The sequence below is a fragment of the Stenella coeruleoalba genome (genome assembly GCF_951394435.1).
Source record: "Stenella coeruleoalba genome assembly, chromosome: 2".
NCBI lineage: Eukaryota > Metazoa > Chordata > Mammalia > Artiodactyla > Delphinidae > Stenella > Stenella coeruleoalba.
The window spans coordinates 91,881,156-91,901,098 of NC_137147.1; the positions used below are offsets into that span (position 1 = coordinate 91,881,156).

The 19,943-nt window shown below is 35.7% G+C and overlaps 2 protein-coding genes across 8 annotated transcripts in view; one reads left to right on the forward strand and one right to left on the reverse strand.

Annotated features, from left to right (window-relative positions):
• FAM227B (family with sequence similarity 227 member B) overlaps positions 1-1,455 on the reverse strand; it is a 279,841-nt gene extending 278,386 nt beyond the window's left edge. The window contains exon 1 of the mRNA XM_079914520.1: positions 1,269-1,455. The gene's annotated coding sequence lies outside the window, so the exon portion shown is untranslated. The remainder of the gene's footprint in view (positions 1-1,268) is intronic.
• An 86-nt stretch (positions 1,456-1,541) lies between these two features.
• Positions 1,542-19,943, forward strand: part of DTWD1 (DTW domain containing 1) — a 95,772-nt gene continuing 77,370 nt past the window's right edge. For 4 of the 7 annotated variants that reach the window (XR_013827333.1, XR_013827334.1, XR_013827335.1 and 1 more), the window contains exons 1-4: positions 1,592-2,732; positions 5,763-6,081; positions 11,765-11,908; positions 13,865-14,114. Coding sequence is in view for 1 of the 7 variants with exons in the window: in XM_079914942.1 (XP_079771068.1) it covers positions 5,818-6,081; positions 11,765-11,908; positions 13,865-14,114 (658 nt within the window). In the remaining 6 variants the exon portion in view is untranslated. Of the gene's footprint in view, positions 2,733-5,762; positions 6,082-11,764; positions 11,909-13,864; positions 14,115-19,943 lie in introns of all 7 variants that reach the window. The other 3 variants (XR_013827332.1, XR_013827336.1, XR_013827337.1) reach the window with 3 other exon arrangements.

A 19,943-nucleotide genomic window follows, 5' to 3' on the forward strand; every position in this document is an offset into this window, starting at 1 on the left:
ACATGTAGTTTCTGCCTTGTTCATTGCAACATTTGACTTTGGAGCACTGGTCCTAGGCTAAGAAGTTTGGTTACCCCACTGCCATACTGTGGGGAAGCCCAGGCCACATGGGGAGGCTAGACACAGGAGCTCTGCTAGCATTCAGTCTTCACAGCTGAGTTATCAGAAAAAAAGCTGTCCCTCTATGTTCTACTGAACACAAAATTCATGAACATAATAAAATGGTTGTTTTAAGCCACCATATTTTGGAGTAATTTATCACATAGCAATAGTAACCCAATACTCACTCCGATAAATAAACAGAATCATTTGCTTTTTAATCTGTGTGCTTGAACTAAATTAGTTTAAAAAGATAAAGGTGTGAATTATTTATTATTGGCTTGGAGACTTTGCTATTGCTACTCTTCTTTCGCCCTAAAGCAGTGGCTTTCAAACTTTTTAAGAGAAACACACAATGAGAAATCCATTTTATAAACGTGACCTAATGCACACATACATGCATACATACATAATTTAAAACTCCATAAAGCAAAACGTAACTTTACCAAGTGCCATGCACTGATATTTCCACACTAGACCATTTCATTTTTTAAAAAGTGTAGTTGTGACTAAATAGATTTCCTTGCTTACAAATGGGACCTCCACCAATGGAAGGACCACACCATCCCTCTGAATAACACTGCCCTAAACCATAATCATTCTTCAAGGCTTTACTCAAGTTCAGCCAATAAACCTTCATTGACGACTCTGAGCTCTTTTGAAATTCCTATAATTTATTAGTCATATTGTATTTTCTGTACTACCCACTCTTAACTTGATACGTAAGGTCCTCTAGGGTAAGGTTCTGTCTTTTATCTCTCACTTGTTAAATTCAGAGTATTCAATAAATCCATTGCTCAATATCCGGTCACTGTGTTTCTAAATCTCACAATTGTCAACATGCATTCCTTCTATTTGGATTTTCTTTGAGGTGGGGCAAGGAAAAAAGGTTTAATAATCCACCCACATATTACACTTAATTTCTAACTGGAAAAGTGCACAAAGCAGTCCCACCTCTACACGAGTGTGTAGTTTTAAAGCAAACCAAATTATCAAGATATAATTTTTCTAACAGCTTTCATTACTATGCAGCACACGAAATACTTCTCTTGACATAGCCTTAAAAAACGTTATAGAACAAAGTTCTCACGACTAAAATATTTTGGGAATTGGTAAATGGGGAAGTGTTCTGTAGGAACCGCATTTTTCACAACTCACTGCAACTGCACCTTGACAGTTTGTTTCGAGAACCGCGTCCCACTTTAGTGGTCCGGGTCAGTCTCACGGAGCGGGGTCCTGGTCTTCCATCCCGTCTCTCCGGAAAAGGGCAACACCACCGACCACTGGAGACGCTGAGGCGGGACTTTCCGTCTAACTCCTTACCGCGGTCCTCCCCGCCTGTTACCTTTGCCAGAGGGGCCCGCGCTGAGCGGGCACTAGCAACGGCCTTAGCAACGGCTGGGCTCCTCCCTCCGGTGTCGCCCGGAAAGCGCTCCGCCGCGCCTGGCGGGACTAGGGCCGGGCGCGCGCAGTGGTCCTGGGCGGAGCGGAAGACGCGTGGAGCCGTGCGAGGACCCGTGGGTTGTGCAGGTGTGAGTCCCACCGAGATCCCTCGTTTGGGTCTCCGCGCCTCTGTGGGGACCAGACGTCTGGCCGGAGCCCGGCAGCTGCGAGAGTGGAGCTCCTTGGCCGGGCCCTGCCGGAGGTCGTGCCGGGTGTCTCTTTGTGAGCGGGGACCTGGTTTCTGCGCGGGCGCTTACGTTAAGATCTTGTGGGCCCTCTGGGAAAAGGGTGTCCAAATTTTCCCTAAAAAAATTTTTTTTTCAGTGTATTCCACCCCAAGAAAAGTCTGTCCAGGCAAAGTTAGTCCCCTAGGAACCCTATTCTTTATTTTTTAGTGTTTGGAGTGGTTTGGGGGCATTGGTTATCAGAGAAGGAGAAACTTAGTACAGACATAGTGTGCCATGCAATGTATTTAAAATATTAAGGTTATGATTACATAATAAGCAAAGAGGCTGTCCCTTATGGCTGAATTATTTGGGGGGAATGTAGGATAAGTCAGGAAGTATATTAACACTGCAAGCTGCCAATTCCACGAAGTTGGATGTTAAATCGCTGCTTGACTCAAAACCACAATATTTTAAGAATTACTTCTGTCGGAGCCCCAATGTACCGTGAAAAACTAAGGCAAGACTGTCTACCACATGTTGGGTGGTGTGTATGGAGGGTGCTGTTAACGTGTATGAAAAAGTTGGTACCTTGGGTTTTTTAACATGGATGTTGGACCTGTACATATGTGACCAGGTTCTTAAAAATAGGGGAAAAAAAATTGAAGTAGGTTTTATCTAGTACTGAATTGGTCCAAAGTACAGAATAGGGGAGTTTTATATAATGTTCCATTGGGAACTGAGTCAACTTGTAGCTAGGAGCCTTTTCCATTTTTATTTTAGGAAAAAAAAAAAAAAAATCTGCCAGGCTGCTAATTCTGCCATGCTGCAGATGGCCCATAAATGTTTGTCAGATACTTCAGTAGCAGGTGCATAGTGGATACTTCTTTTTCAGAATGGTTTTGATTTAGTTAACAAGTATTTGTTCAATTCCTCATGCTGCCCTAAGACATAGGAACAGGACAGATCCGTAAAGAATTCTGCTGTTGGAGAGCTGACTGCTAGGAGGGATAGTTTCACTAAAAGGTAACTCCAAATTAAAGTACAGTATGTGAAACTAGTAATAAGTGCATGAAAGTAAAGAGGTGTAAGAGATTCTAGATGGCCATGGGCCATCTAGAATGCTGACCTTGAGACTAAAAATAGAGGATTATGTGCAAGGTAGAATTGATACAACTTGATTAAGTTGGGGGATAAAGAGGGTAGAAGGAGAAAAAATTAATTTGTTTTCAACCCAGGTTGCAGAATGATGGGTGAACCATCAAGGTAAAAATATTTGTTAATTTCTTAGGAATAAAGTTTTTTTATGTTTTCTCAGTAACCCCCGCCACTTCACTTGTATTTCCCACACATATTTGATGTTAACAAGTATGTTTTGAAAGTTTTGAATCATCATGTTTGCAACAAATGATTTGTACATATTAGGGACAGGCTGTTGATTAGGTCAGGACAGATATCCTGGTCATATGGTTTTAGAGACCTTTGGAGGGAGCCACCCCTAACTTGGAACTGCCTGCCTCTTCTGTGTAGCCACCTCAGCCCTAGGTGGGAGTGTGTAGGCGGGGCACGTCGGGGAGCCATCGGCATTTACCTTTCAGTGTCTGAAGGTATTTGTGTTGTCTGATTTTTGTAGAGGAAGGACATTTTATATAAGGCTTTGCTGATATTCATTTAGTTATATGCGTGGAAGTCCAAGTGAAATATAGGGGGATATTTCTTTTTTTTTTTTTTTTGCGGTGCGCGGGCCTCTCACTGTTGTGGCCTCTCCCGTTGCGGAGCACAGGCTCCGGACGCGCAGGCCCAGCGACCGTGGCTCACGGGCCTAGCCGCTCCGCGGCATGTGGGATCTTCCCGGACCGGGGTACGAACCCGTGTCCCCTGCATCGGCAGGCGGACTCTCAACCACTGCGCCACCAGGGAAGCCCAGGGGGTATTTCTGAGGCATCTCAGGAGGAGTGCACTTTGGGGCTCTAGAAAAGCTCACCAGCAGTATTTCACTGAATGTCAGGCAACCACATTGACTTTCACGACACCCTTGGGGACTGCATACTTCCCCAGTAGGCCTGGTATGGCAGCACATGCAAACCCCTACATAGCTACTGGAATACCCAGAGAAATGGAGTCAGGTTGAATTAGACCACTCCAATTTCTTTTTTAGATTGAGCCCCATGACCTGGGTAACTCAAGACTTAGCCTAAAAATGTTTTTAAGACCCTCAGGCAACACCAGAACAAACCCAAACCAAGAGGATTTAGGTACCAATTAACTTCCTAAGTGTAGTGATGAGACCTCTGTTGGCTTGTGAGTGTTGATCCTTTTTTGGCCCACAAAGGATTTGTAACTCCGATTTCTGGAGACTAATAGGATCTCTTCCCAGTCTTTTAAGGCTGCTCCCGTCCTTAGAATGAATTTTTGATCTTAGGCAAGATTTCTTTACCCAGATTTGTAGATGGACTCTAGAAATCTGCAAACCACCTGAAATTGTGTGCAAAATGTTGTGTCTGTAAGTACATTTTCCTAGAGATAAGGTCGAAGACTGTCACGCAATGTTAAAAGGATATGAGCCTCAAGAAAAGGTGGCAGCTTAATGTCCTGCACTTTCTCAGTCATTGAGGGCATATTGACAAAGTTAAAAGCCATTTTTTAGGTAGATGATTTGGAGTGGAGGTCAGATAATGTTTTCCATTTGTGAGGCAAGAAGAAGGGGTTGGATCATCATTTTCAAATATCACTTTCTCTGAGCAACCCAAAATGTAAACCTGTACCTAATCAGTACACGTCAAAAATATTTATTGTATTTTGGCTTTCCCCTTGGGTAAGTTTGGCAAGTATATTTTACTTTTCCTTCAATGGCTAGCATCTTTTTTCTTTGTACTTCTTTATTTGGGTCTCAAGCTCCCTGGGATTTACAATCTATAAAAAGCTCCTGATGACTAATTAAATTAGTATCACTAACTTCTTGTTAGTAAATTATGTTGTATGTTATGTTCCACTGGACTCTGTTCACTTTCTGTTCGGGAGAGCACAGAAAGTTTTCTGTTGCAGTCACAGCGTTTCTCCTGTCAGTGTTTGTACTCAAAGTGCCTGGAGTCTCATAGTTAAACACCACAATGCCATAAGGCTTTAGAATATGAGAATCATTTTACAGCTTTGGAATGCATATCAAATCAAATGGGCCCCAGTCTCTTTTCTCCCTCGAAGTATATTGTGCTTACAAAATATTTGAATAACAGTTTTGGCAGCCATCATCCTTCTTTGAAGGAAATATTTAAGTGGGAAAATTACTATTTTACCTCTAGAACTGAAGAATCTGAATGGTATATATTTTTGAAAAGCAGTGTGAATTCTTGGAGTGGGTGAACATTGATATTACTCTGTAAAATTTTAACATTTATAAGATTATACTTTAATCTTTATATATATGCATATATCTTTATATATAGTCATGTATTTCACCTTTTGGGATATTTTACAAGTTATAATTGGTAATGAATGCCTCTTATTTTAATGGATGTTTAGTTATATTTTTATGTGTTTTAATTTATGTTGGAGAAGACTACATCTTTTAGAACATTAAATTTTACTGATTTCACTGGAACCTTGGATTTTCATTAGCGTTCAGACTGAGATCTGATATCACATAATATTAATTGAAATCAGAGCTTACAGGGTTGGATACTCTCCTGGCTGATACTAACATTAAAACATTACATTTCTAATATTAAACAAAATTACTGTTTCTGGGACAAAAATAGTCACTGAAAAATAGATCGTTCATACCTAAACTTTATATTTGAAATAGTTTTTCTAGGCAAGAGCCTTCCTATTTTTATGGAGGGAATAGCTTAAAAGGGTAATTTATTGTTTTGAATATATTGCTTTTTCATTTTGTATTTTAAAGCATACTAATTTAGTGGTTTAAAAAACTTATTAACGTTTGTTAATAAATACTAAAAACAGCACACAGTTGTGAATTAAATTGAGTAATTTATTTTGGTAGAAACAGCGAGTAAAATGTTTTCTGTTTTTTATTTTGCCTCCCACTTTTTTTTTCAGTGCATCTATGATATGTGTTTTAGAAATAAAAGTTAAACTTTGGTCTGAATGAAAAATGTCTCTCAATACACCTATATTTCTCAAAGAAAGGGAAGAAGATAATTCAAAATTTGTGGAAATACAACAGTCACAAACTACATCCATAGCTGCAGAATATCCTCTTCAAAACTTATGCTTAGCATCTCAAGAAGTTCTTCAAAAAGCTCAGCAAAATGGAAGATCAAAATGTCTCAAGTGTGGTGGTTCAAGAATGTTCTACTGCTATACATGTTACGTCCCAGTTGAGAATGTACCTATTGAACAGATACCACGTGTGAAGGTTGGTGAGAACTTTAATTGTTTGGAAGTAGGAAAATAGATTTTAAAAACACGTCTCATATATACCTACTCTAATATAACTGATAAGCTTGATAAATGATATTATTATGAAAATGAATTGTATTAATAGAAAGTTTAATCCTGTAGATTGGTAAACCTATATTTTTTTTCCTCGTCTCTAGAAAAAGAGGCACACATTGCCAAAACACTTGCATCTGAGATGAATGCTCTTGTTTTTAATGAAATCAGTTACTTTTTTAAATTAATGATTATAATTCATTTACTACATAGAAAAAAACATGGTATAAACTTGAATACTACAAGAGACAAGTTTGCAGACTACACGAAGGAGCCTCAAGGGCCTTGGACTGCCCTTTGAGAAAACATATCCTGAAGGAACTAGGGTTGATTTTTGCTTAGGCAAAATCATGAGTTCAGCCCCATCCTGTACGTGGAGATGGAGCACATGTCAGTGACCAAAACTAAACAAAACTAAAATTGAAAGACTAAGACCTACTCATTGGGCTGTGTTATAATTGTTGTGATTTAAAGCCAGATTTAAAAAATTGATTTGAGTTGATTGCTTACCTTATACTTGTTGCTTACCAAGACTATTTTTGAGTAGATAAAAGGTCTGTAGACCATCATGTCTACGTAATCAAAAAATTTATTTTGTGTATGTTAACTTGCCTAACAGTGACCCGAACTTTAGGAGCAAATCAAATAGTGTATGAAATTTGACTGCTGCCTGTTAGAACTTTAAAGAGACCAAACCTACACATGGACTCATTAGAACTTGCCAGTATGAAAGTTGTAACTATATTTAAAGATATTTAATGTGGTGATTTTAAGGTTCATTTAAGTTTTCAAGTAAGAAAAATACTTTAACACTCATATTTTGTTACTTGAATTGTAGTTTAGCCTACGTGTCACCTTGGCAAGTCCATGGTCTGCTTAGGGGTCTCAGATCACTCTTATAGGCTATTGGAAAGTTTACTGGCCAAGAATAAGTAAGAATGGAATCCAATCAGCTTCACAGTTACCTCAGAAAAACTGAGAGCCTGAGGACAATAATTCTTTTTAAGTTGCCATTATCTTATAAGAATATTACATTTTGAAGTATAGTTTTGGAGGTATACACAGAATCATTTCATCTATTTATGTCATAGCCACATATAGAAAATATCCCATTAAAAGTTTTATCTTAAGATATATTTTATTCAAAAGGATTGAAGATCAGAATAATAAAAGTTAATAATATATTGGCAGAGCTAATGTTTTCATAGGAATTTAATAATTGAGGATTATTTTTCAAATCAGTGGTCGTCCACTATTTAATCAAAATGACTCAAAACACTATGCCAAGAGTTTGATCAACTCTAAATGGCCTACTGGATGGTGCAGAATTTTCTGAAGTGTTTTAATTGCCAGAAATAAAATTTTATATGTTAATATAAATACTAAAATACTGTTACTATTAATAAAAACTCTACAAATTTTTATTTCTAATTTCGACTTTATTTTTACAAATTGTTTAGCATTTGCTTTTAGATAGCCTGCTTGGGAAGGGAAGATGACTACATAATGAGTAAGTACCTCCCAAGCTATAAATTTTAGTCTAGGGATTAAATTCATAAATATGTATCTTTTTTTTTATTCAGATTTCTCCTATTGTTCTCCAAATAACTTTTTTTTAAATTTTATTGGAGTATAGTTGATTTACAATGTTGTGTTAGTTTCAGGTGTACAGCAAAGTGGTTCAGTTACACATATACATATAATCATTCTTTTTTTTAACATCTTTATTGGAGTATAATTGCTTTACAATGTTGTGTTAGTTTCTGCTGTGTAACAAAGTGAATCAGCTATATGTATACATATGTACCCATATCCCCTCCCTCTTGCATCTCCCTCTCACCCTCCCTATCCCACCCCTCTAAGTGGTCACAAAGCACTGAGCTGATCTCCCTGTGCGATGCAGCTGCTTCCCACTAGCTATCTATTTTATATCTCCAAATGACTTTTTTTTTTTCTTAACATCTTTATTGGGGTATAATTGCTTTACAATGGTGTGTTAGTTTCTGCTTTATAACAAAGTGAATCAGTCATACATAAACATATGTTCCCATATGTCTTCCCTCTTGCGTATCCCTCCCTCCCACCCTCCCTATCCCACCCCTCCAGGCTGTCACAAAGCACCGAGCCAATATCCCTGTGCCATGCGGCTGCTTCCCACTAGCTGTCTACCTTACTACGTTTGTTAGTGTGTATATGTCCATGACTCTCTCTCGCCCTGTCACAGCTCACCCTTCCCCCTCCCCATAACCTCAAGTCCGTTCTCTAGGAGGTCTGCGTCTTTATTCCTGCCTTACCCCTAGGTTCTTCATGACATTTTTTTTTCTTAAATTCCATATATATGTGTTAGCATACGGTATTTGTCTTTTTCTTTCTGACTTACTTCACTCTGTATGACAGACTCTAGGTCTATCCACCCCATTACAAATAGCTCAGTTTCGTTTCTTTTTATGGCTGAGTAATCAAAACTACAATGAGATATCATCTCACACCAGTCAGAATGGCCATCATCAAAAAATCTAGAAACAATAAATGCTGGAGAGGGTGTGGAGAAAAGGGAACACTCTTGCACTGCTGGTGGGAATGTGAATTGGTTTAGCCACTATGGAGAACAGTATGGAGGTTCCTTAAAAAACTACAAATAGAACTACCATATGACCCAGCAATCCCACTACTGGGCATATACCCTGAGAAAACCAAAATTCAAAAAGAGTCATGTACCAAAATGTTCATTGCAGCTCTATTTACAATAGCCCGGAGATGGAAACAACCTAAGTGCCCATCATCGGATGAATGGATAAAGAAGATGTGGCACATATATACAATATGTATCTTTTTAATGCAGAGTATAATTTTTTAAATGTCGTGACAAATGCATAAGCAAAGGTAAAAGGTGCTCTTGGTTTTTTTTAAAAAAAAGGAGAAAAAAATCATAAGATAAAAGAAAGTTTCAGCTCTATTAGAGTCCTAGAATTGAAAAGACTCTCTTTGGGAAAGTTGATAATCACATGGAAAAAGGCTTAGGTTTTTCTGCTAATGGCATTTTGATAAATTTGGGCAGAAAGATTTGTGGTAAATCTCTTATAGAAAACATAGATGTTAGAGAACAGATTGATCTTCTTTAAATGTTTGAAAACAGAACATTTCTACTTGAACTCAGTCCGGTCAACTCTAGTGGTATTACTCTGCACCCTGTCATTATTTAAGATGTATCTTCCCTTAAAATGTACAAACTAGAGCACAAACATATATTTACCTATTTTCATGATTTGACCCGTGTCTGGGCTTTTGTTTCATAGTATAATTCTCAGGCTTACTCAGGGGAAACTAAATATACCTGGACTGGCGCCCAGGAATACTTTTTGAGCACAAATTTGGCATAATTGTTTTATACTTGTAGATGTTAGTCCATAATAGCTAGGTTCATGATTTGTAAAATACATTAATAACATTCAGTCCTGGTTTTTTTTGCGGTACTTGGGCCTCTCACTGCTGTGGCCTCTCCCATTGCGGAGCACAGGCTCCGGACGCGCAGGCTCAGCGGCCATGGCTCACAGGCCCAGCCGCTCTGCGACATGTGGGATCCTCCCGGACCGGGGCACGAACCCGTGACCCCTGCATTGGCAGGCGGACTCTCAACCACTGCGCCACCAGGGAATCCCCCAGTCCTGCATTTTTGATTTAAATGATATCCTTCAGAGATAGCCAGCTGATCAGAAATGTTGGTGATTACCTTTGGAATTTTCAGCTCTACTCATCGGCCGTATTAGAAAGTCAATTTCATTAGTATTAGAATACTTTGTCATGACCTGCTTTCTTTTTCTTCTTTCCTCTTTCCTACCTTACCTGGGCTAAGATAATGCTGAGCTGGTACTGAGAGACCCCGGGGAAAGGGAATGTAGTATCAGCTGGGACTGAGCGTCATGAGGAAAGTCTGATGTAGAGTTCAGCCAGAGGTAGACTGATGTAAAATCGTTTGTGAACTGCCTACTTAAATGGCAAATATTCTATAACTAGAAGTTGGTTTGATGATTTGAAGCAATTGGCTCCAACTTATAAATGATCACTAGGCCTGAGTGGGAGGGTAGGAGACATGGGGTTTGAAACCCTAGATTGAAAACTATTTGGGATATTTATGACCCTTCTAGGGTATATACTGTCCTCTTTCCATATAATTATCCTGAAAGATAAACTATGTACGGTTGGGATCATCTAGTAGCATACAGCAACCGCCCCTTTAAAAAACAGTTCTGGAGTTAATGATACACACAGCATGGGTGAATCTCACAATAATTATTCTAAGTGAAAGAAATCAGATGAAAAGAGTACATATTTTATGATTTCATTTATACAAAATTCTAGAAAATACAAACTAACTTATAGTGGTAGCAGATCAATGGTTGTCTAAGGATTGTGGGTGGTAGTTGATGGGGAAAAGGGGAAGGAGGGAGGCACAGGAAGACTTTTGGGGGTGATGGATTTTTTCATTATCTTCATTGTGGTGATGAGTGCAAAGGTGTAACATGTTAAAACTCATATTGTACACTTTAAATATATTTATTGTATCAATTTTATCTCTTTAATAAAGCTGTTTTAAAAAACAAGAAAAATAGTTTTGTAACTATTTTGTAACCAGGGTAAAATAGCTATGTGCCCCAGGGTAAATGCCTAGATTCTTGCCTTTTAGTGTGGGATGGGAGCTGGAAGAGTGCTTATCATAACAAGTCATTTGAACTCTACAGCGAAGAATCCATCTCAGAGACTTTCATATATATAATGGGGGAGATATGACTTGTCTTTTATTTTCATAATCATGGCTGAATGCAGGACTTGTACAAGCATTATACAGAAAACTAAACCAAACAAGTCAGTGAAATAATAGAAAAATCTAACTCAAGAAATTTGCAGATAATATTATTTTTGCGTAGAGACAGGACATAGTTCATAGTAATTAAATAATGAAACCTTAAGGAAAATAGGCAAAATGATTTTGAAGAGAGTTATTTCTTATATAAAGAGTGTACCTCCTAGAACCATTCTGTTACTGTTTTTTCCAGTTAATAATTAATTTCACTTGTGCTGTTAATTAGGCTGAGAATCATGATGTTAAAATAAAAGATAATACCTTTGACCTCAGAAGATGTTTAAGGAACAAAATTTTAGCTTGAGTTTTAGATCTAAAGCTTTTGCCCAAACTTATGTTTCCTTTTAATATATTGTAAAATTAATAGACCTAAAAGTTTATAGGAATTATAAAAAATGTCCTTGGCACAGATATTGAAATGCAAAGAATATGACTCAGTGCCAATGTGATTTAAATGAAAGTGACATTGGAACATTGCTATAAGAGAAGATTCTATGTTAAATGAGTTGAAAATAGTTGTTCTAGTACATGATTAACAATATTGAGGAATAAATTTGTGTTTCCTTTATGACTGTTACCATTCTTAGTATTTGTTCTAGAAAAGTATGACTTTTCAATCCATAATTGTATTTATAGGATCTTAGTGTGAACTTGCTATTTAAGCTTTAAAGACCATTTTTGTTAATGTAAAAATTAGAATTTTTATATTTGTTTTGTTCATTTGTCTTTTTTCTTTAAATTTTAGCTTCCATTGAAGATTGACATCATTAAACATCCAAATGAAACAGACGGCAAAAGCACTGCTATACATGCAAAACTCTTAGCACCTGAATTTGTGAATATTTATACATATCCTTGTATTCCAGAATATGAAGAAAAGGACCATGAAGTAGGCAGCTTATCTTTTTTTATTACACCTTCTCACGTTGAATCAAAAAATGAATTTTAAACCCCATTGCCTTTCTGAACTTACTTGAACATAATTTAATATTTTGTTCAGTGATCTAGGGTTAAATCTTATATAGTACTAAACAACGCACAGTTTACTTCACCATTGTCTTCAAAGATCAAATGATCCTAGATGTTGAGCTTTTTTGAGTCTGTCTTTCTACTTTTTATTGTTTGCATTATTTCTTCAGGTTTTTACTCTTTGCCAGTACTACTAGGCCTGCTTTTACTTTTCTCCCGTCTCCATTCTCCTGCCTATACTACACATAGATAGTCTAATTTGATACAAACTGAGAAACCAGATTACAAATGTTGTTGGAATTTCTCCAGAAGAAGAGACAGACTAAGGTAGAAGGATTTTTAGAAATTCTCTCTAAATTAAGAGCATTAGTACATGGCCTTTGTAATATTTCTTTTGGCTACTCAGAGGCCTTCCTTACTCATTTCTAGATTCTTAATTGGTTTTCACATAGTTGAAATGGTCACATTAGTGACAGCTGGTCTTGTTGAAAAGTGATGTTGCAATAGATCTCAAAAAACTAGGGCTTGAATACTTCTGAAAGAAGCACATAAACCCTTTTAGGTCTCTTGGGGGAACATTTGTTGGTATGGTTAATTTAGAAGCAAAATTAAAAATACATTCATTTGTTCAAGGAAGAACTTGGTAAGTTTTTCCTTTCCTATCAATATATTTATATTTTTTGGTTGAGTTTATAGAAAGTTGTGTTTGTAAATAATATATGAGTTTCGGATCTAGGAATATATTTGTACTTCGTTCTCTGGTCAGCTAGGTTATCATCTATGTCAATTAAATAGAACACAGTGCTAGGTAATATAAAAAGATGTGACATGATTATAGTCCAAGAAAACTAAAAAGCCCTGGACTTTGCTTATTGGGTATGGGGGATATGTAGGCATGCATCGTGAATGTCTGAAAAACTTTTATAATGTCGAAGTTTATAAATTCAAGATTTTAAAGTTTATTTTAATATTTATTTTTTCATATTAAAAATGATACATTTTCATTCGAGAAAACTTGGGAAATAGAGAAACGTATGGAGGATAACATCTGTGATTCTATCAACATTTGTTTATTTAACAGATATTTACTGGGTGCCTGCTTTGTGGCAGGAGTTTTTATACTTTGGATATACAGTACAGTATATAAGTTCTCAGTAAAAACATACTGAAAGAAAGGAGGTGCCATAATTTACTGAATTATTCCTTGAAAGTTAGATTTCTTTAGTTTTAGTTTTTCACTGTAATAAGTATACTTTAACAAATATTCTGGGTATTGTGAGTATGGCGTGTGTTTAGAATTATTTTATTAAGATAAATTCCCATATGTGAAATTATTTGACCAAAGGGTATGAACATTTCTAAGACTCTTGACTTAAATTGCCAAATTGCTTTCACGAAGAGTTATACTATTTAAACCTGATGTCAGTAATGGCTGTAAAGGCCTATTACACCATTTCCTCACCAGCATTGGCTGTATCATTTGTTTTATCGTTGCTTATTATAGGTGAAAATGGTATTTAATTATTGAGCACTTTTCAATGGTTCTTTTACAAAGTACCCCATACTTTGCCTTTTATCTTATGAAATATTATAGACTTTAGTTTTTTGATTTAAGGTACAATTAACTGAGCTTCTCTCAATAGGTGAATAACTTATTTTGAAGTACAAAAATAATTCTAGGTAGTGTATTATGATTATAAATTACTAGGGAAGAGCCAAAAACTTTACCATATATATTAAAGAGGCACATATAATAGAACCTAATGCTTGTTTTTCAGATACTCAACGTATTTTTTCCTCTTAAAGTTTTAAGTCAGAGTTTATTAATTTTGAAGATCATAATAGCACACTACTAACTTAAGCTTCTTTGCTTTAGGTTGCACTTGTTTTTCCTGGACCTAACTCTGTTTCAGTAAAAGAAATTTCTTTTCATCTCCAAGAAAAGATTCAAAATAATGTTGGAGGCAAAAATGATGACCTTGACAAGCCATTCATTAAACGCAAGAAAACTGAAGAACAGGATTTGAATGACAGCAAGTGCAAAGACACAACACTGAAAAAAATTGTATTCATAGATAGCACCTGGAACCAAACAAACAAGATATTCACTGATGAGAGACTGCAAGGTAAGAAAAAAAATGTTGCATGTTTTTGATTGTTCTGTCCCCCAACTTTCATTTCAAAGAACTTCAAACCTACAGATTTATTGCAAGAAGAGTTGCATTGAATACACATACATTTTGCCACAGTTGCTTTATTTTTCCTTCTCTATTATATGTATGTTTGTGCACTTAGATATCATATACGTTTTTGGTTGAACCATTTGAAAGTAAGTTGCAGGCTTTGCAATACATCACCCTTAAATACCTAAGTGTACAACTTTTAAGAATAATTGCATAATCACTATACCGTTATCACTCTAAAAAAATTAAGAAAAGTTCTGTGATATCTCATATGCAGTCCGTATTCATATTTCCCTAATTAACCCCAAAATATCTGTTGTAGCTCTTTTCCTCTGATGCAGCATGTAAACTCAAATTGCATTTGGTTATTATGTCTCTTTAGTCTCTTTTAATGTAGAACAGTCCCCTGTTTTTGTTTTTCATGACTTAGACTTGTGTGAAGAGGATAGGTCAATTGTCTGAATGTTTCAATATTAGATTCAGTTTAAATATTTTTGCAAGGATACTTCAGATAAGGATAAATACAGGGTTGTCCATGACAATTCCAGTTTATATCTATTGTTTTGATATAATTATTAATAGCATCCCCTTTCACTCTCAGAAATGAAGCTGTTTGGCTGATTAATTATATGGTTAACCTATTCAGAGCTCAGGTTGTATACATCAGATCAGGAGGATATAATGTAAGTTGTTCCATTACTGCTGATAACTTTAATTCCTTGATTAAAGTGGTGATTGCCAAATTTCTCCATTATAAAGGTTATTTTCTTCATTGAAATTAGTAGTAATCTGTGGGGTGATGCTTTAAGACGGTGAACTATTCCCAACTGCTTTTTACTGAGTGGTTTTAGTATTTATTGATGACTGTTGCCTAAATCAGTAATTACATTAAGGATTACAAAATGATGAAATTTTAATATTATTATTTCTTCTACATTTGTTAGCTGGCATTCTTATGTAAAGAAGAGCTTTTCTTTTTTCCCTCTTCCTTTTTTCTCTTTTTGAGATCACTGTGGTCTTATGGATTTCCTTTTAGTTCAGTGTATTATAATGTATCATGATTGTATTCTTTTTGATGTCCAAATTGTCTAAAATTTTGCTATTGGGAGCCCTTCAAGTCCTTTGTGGCATGGCCTAATTAGTCTTTCTGTTACAACAGGATATCCCAAGTTCACTTGTACTTTTTTTCCTGCCCCAGACCTAGAATTAATTACTTGAAGGAGCTGTGGTTCTTTTAGTGGGGAATGGTATTAGAAACCAAGATCTGGTAAATTTATTACTGCTTGGATGTCATTGCTTCAGTGGACAGAGCCAAAAGAAATAAATAGATATATATTATGAGTTCACATGGATAGTTCCAATTCAGATTTAACATTACTTTCTTTGTTTTATGTTTGTATGTTTTTCTCTTAGAGTGAAAAGCTTAGTGTCTAATAATAATGGTTTAAAAAAGTTGCTTTACTTGCCCAATAACACGACTAGTAATATGAAGAATGTTACTTGTCTTGTTCCCTTGCACCTTACTCAGTTCTTCAGTCTTTCTCAGTAGTTTCTCTAAAAACTTTAGGTTTATTTCTAGCTCTTTGATGGCTTTATTTGTGTACCATGTATGATTAGAAAACAAAAGAGCTACCCAGTTGGTATTAGGCAGTTTCCAAAACAGTTACAAACTGGGAGAGCTTCTCCCAGGCAATTGTTAAAAATATCCATCCTCTAGAAAAGAAAGTTTATGACACTTTTTGGAATCCTGTGATAATTAGTCCCAAGCTAAAGTGAGCGACAATGCTAGATTTACCTAACTTTATTTATATCCTTTATATCTCTTGAAAACAGCATACATGTTAGAAAGATTGCTTTGTCATTCTAATTCTGTGTGCTTGGGTGTATGTGTGTATGACAGATAGGCAGAGAGATAGAGACAAAGAAGTGTGTGTGTGTGTGTGTGTGTGTGTGTGTGTGTATGAGACAGAGACAGAAAGATGACGGAGCATAAGATTTGCAGTGTTGTTGCTAATGTTTAATAGATGAAACCCTAAAGTCCCGCTCTTTGGAGTACTGCCTGCCACGTTACTTTGGATGGTTACAGCAGCAAGTTACTCCTCAGTTTGAAGATTTTCCTGAGCCTTTTCTTTAAATTACTTTATATGGTAATTGAAAAGGTCAAGTGAAGAACATAAGTGATAACACTTGAAAAAATTGTAAAAGGAACTATTGAGGTACAATTCAAATGTTTTCAGCCGTTGTGCTTAAGGCTTCAAATCACATTTGTACAAAAAATTTCTGTTTCTCAGATCACATAGAAAGTATCATATATTTCAATTCTGTGCTACATCAGAATTTTAAAAGGGATTTCTTAAACCCTTCAAAATCATGAAGTAAATGGATTTCTAGAGTCAGTCTTCTCTGCGTGCCCTATTTCACCCCCTGCCTCTTCTGGCTCCTCATTGCACCACAAGAAATATTTAGGGCTTGGCATATTTATAATCTCTACATATGTGAAATACCAGTTTCCAGATAAGCCAAGTTACTTCCACAAGAAACAGCCGTTTTTTGTTATAAATCATTGCCATTAGGTTTTAAAACGGTTTATCATTTGATAGGATTAAACTGAACAAACCAACTCTAAACCTCAGTTTAAACCCCCAAATGTAGTGTATTGGAATGTTTGTTTCTGTTATCTTATTATGAATGTTGAGATTAAGAATCCCCTTAACAATGTAACATACTGTTTTGCCAGACTTTACAGACAGAGAGCTGTAGATGTTTTACTGCTGTCAAAATAAAACATTTGAAGTTTGAGTGCCTAATTTAATCATAAAATGTAAGCCCTCAAGTGAAAAATGGCATAACATCCTTGAAGGTCCACCACAGAAAGGCTTGGGGGAATGCAGTGGGGAAGGATGGTTTCTTTTTGTTGGAGAAGGACTCAAAATTGTTAAAACTAGCATTCATCACTTCAATAAGCGGTGCTGGGAAAACTGGAGAGCTACATGAAAAAGAATGAAATTAGAACATCCTCTAACATCGTATACAAAAATAAACTCAAAATGGATTAAAGACTTAAATGTAAGACCAGATACTTTAATAAAGGAAAACATAGGCAGAACACTCTTTGACATAAATCAGAGCAATATTTTTTTGGATCCATCTCCTAAAGCAAAGGAAATAAAAGCAAAAATAAATAAATGGGACCTAATTAAACTTATAAGGTTTTGTACAACAGAGGACACCATCAACAAAATGAAAAGACAACCTATTGAATGGAAGAAAATATTTGCAAATGATATGCCTGATAAGAGAGTGATATCCAACATATATAAACAGCTCATCACATCAAAAAGCAAATAATCTGATTAAAAAATGGACAGAAGAACTGAATAGACATTTTTCCAAGGAGGGAATACAGATGGCCAACAGACACATGAAGTGATGCTAATCATTAGGGAAATACAAATCAAAACCACAATGAGATATCACCTCACACCTGTCAGAATGGCTATCATCAAAAAGAACACAAGTAACAAATGTTGGTGAGGATGTGGAGAAAAGGGAACCCTCGTGCACTGCTAGTGGGAATGTAAATTGGTGCAGCCACTATGGAAAACAGTGGAGGTTTCTCAAAAAACTAAAAATTGAACTACCATATTATCCAGCAATTCCACTCCTGGATATATATTTTTAAAAAACTAAAAACACTAATTGAAAGACATATGCACCCAGTGTTCATAGCAGCATTATTTACAATTGCCAAGTTATGGAAGCAACCCAAGTGTCCATCAACAGATGAATGGATAAAGAATACATGGCATGTATGTATGTATGTGTGTGTGTATATATATATATATATATATATATATATATATATATATATATACACACACATAAACACATACGAACATACACACAGAATAGAATACTACTCAGCCATAAAAAAGAATGAAATTTTGCTATTTGCAGCAACATGGATGGACTTGGAGGGCATTATGCTAAGGGAAATAAGGCAGACAGGGAAAGACATGCTGTATGATATCACTTATATGCGGAATCTAAAAAATACAACAAACTAGTGAATATAACAAAAGAGAAGCAAACTCACAGAGAGAACAAACCGATGGTTACCAGTGGGGAGAGGGAAGGGGGGGAGGGGCAATAGAGGGGTAGGGGAGTAAGAGATACAAACTATTAAGTATAAAATAAGCTACAAGGATATATTGTAAAACACAGGAAATATAGCCAATATTTTATAATAACTATAAATGGAGTATAACCTTTAAAAATGGTGAATCACAGTATTAGAAATTTGTAACATACAATATCATACGGCATACTTCAATTAAAGAAGATTTGCTCTTTTTAGATTAAATTATTATTTAGTTTTGCTTTTTTTGACCTGTATGTGGTTTTCAGGACTCACATTGTAAACTTACCATTTTGTTTCTAAATTTGTAGCTAGAGTTTATTCATTTTCACTGCTGTGTAATATCTGATTGTGTGAATATACTACAGTTTACTCTGTCTCCTTTTGGTGACACAATTGAATTATTTCTAGTTTTTGCTGTTACACACAGTGCTACTATGAACATTCTTGCACATGTGCAAGCTTCCTCTAGGAAACGAACCTAGAAGCGGAATAGCTCTGTTGTTACATATAAGAATGTTCAGTTTTCCGAGATAATGCCACCTGTTTTCCAAAGTGTGGGTATACAAATTTATACTCCCATAATTAATGTGTAAGAGTTCCCATCGATCATAATCCCTCCTACCATTGTCTTGCCAAATGTTTGATTTTTGCCAATAGAGTGGGTATAAAGTGGTATCTCATTGTATTGATAATGTGCCTTTCTCTAATTACCAATTGGACTGAGCATCATTTTGTTTGCTTATTTGGCCATACACATGTCCTGTTCTATGAACTATCTATGTCCATCTTTCTAGTGTTTCGTTTTTCTTATTTATTTGTATAAATTCTTTATATATTCTAGAATATAGATAATAATGTTTGAAATATCTTCTTGCAGTTTGTGGCTCCTCTTTTAAATTTCTTTATCTTTTGAGGAGCTGAAATTCTTAGTGTAGAATTTATCCATCTTTCATGGTTACCACTTTTGTGTCTTTTAAAAATCCTCTCTACCCCAAGATATTTCTAATAATTTGTTCATAGATGTAAAAAAATATTTTCTGTGTATGTCAGAGGTGTTTCTTCCTTTTCAGTTCTTGTGCATCTAATTAATTTATTATTTTTGTATTGCTGTGTTAACTAAGACCTCCAGTGCAGTATTGAATGGAAGGCTTGTGGAGGTCATCCCTGTTGTATTTCAGTCTGATAATCATTGTCTTTTAAATGGCAGGTTTAATCAGTTTGTATTTGCTGTGAGTATTGATTTATTTGGACCTATTTCTATCATCTTAATTTTATTTTTATTTATCTTGCTCTTTACTACTTTTTTCTTTTCCTGGCTTTTCTTTTTATTTTTCATATTCCATTTTTTAATGTTCCTATTTTGGTTCTTTTAGGGAATTGTACTATGCACATGTAACTTAAAAAAATTCAAAGTCAAACAATATTTTTACCTCTCCTTTTGAACACTGTAAGACCTTAATACACTTAAGCTTGATTCATCCCCCTCCTAGTTATTGTTATTTTCTTCATTATTTTTTGTTCTGTCTTCTATTTTCAGGCCACAAATTAGATATTATTATTGTTTTTCTTTAATACTGGCATCATTTCTTTGGATTTGCATAGACGTTTACCATTTTCTTTGCTCACCATTC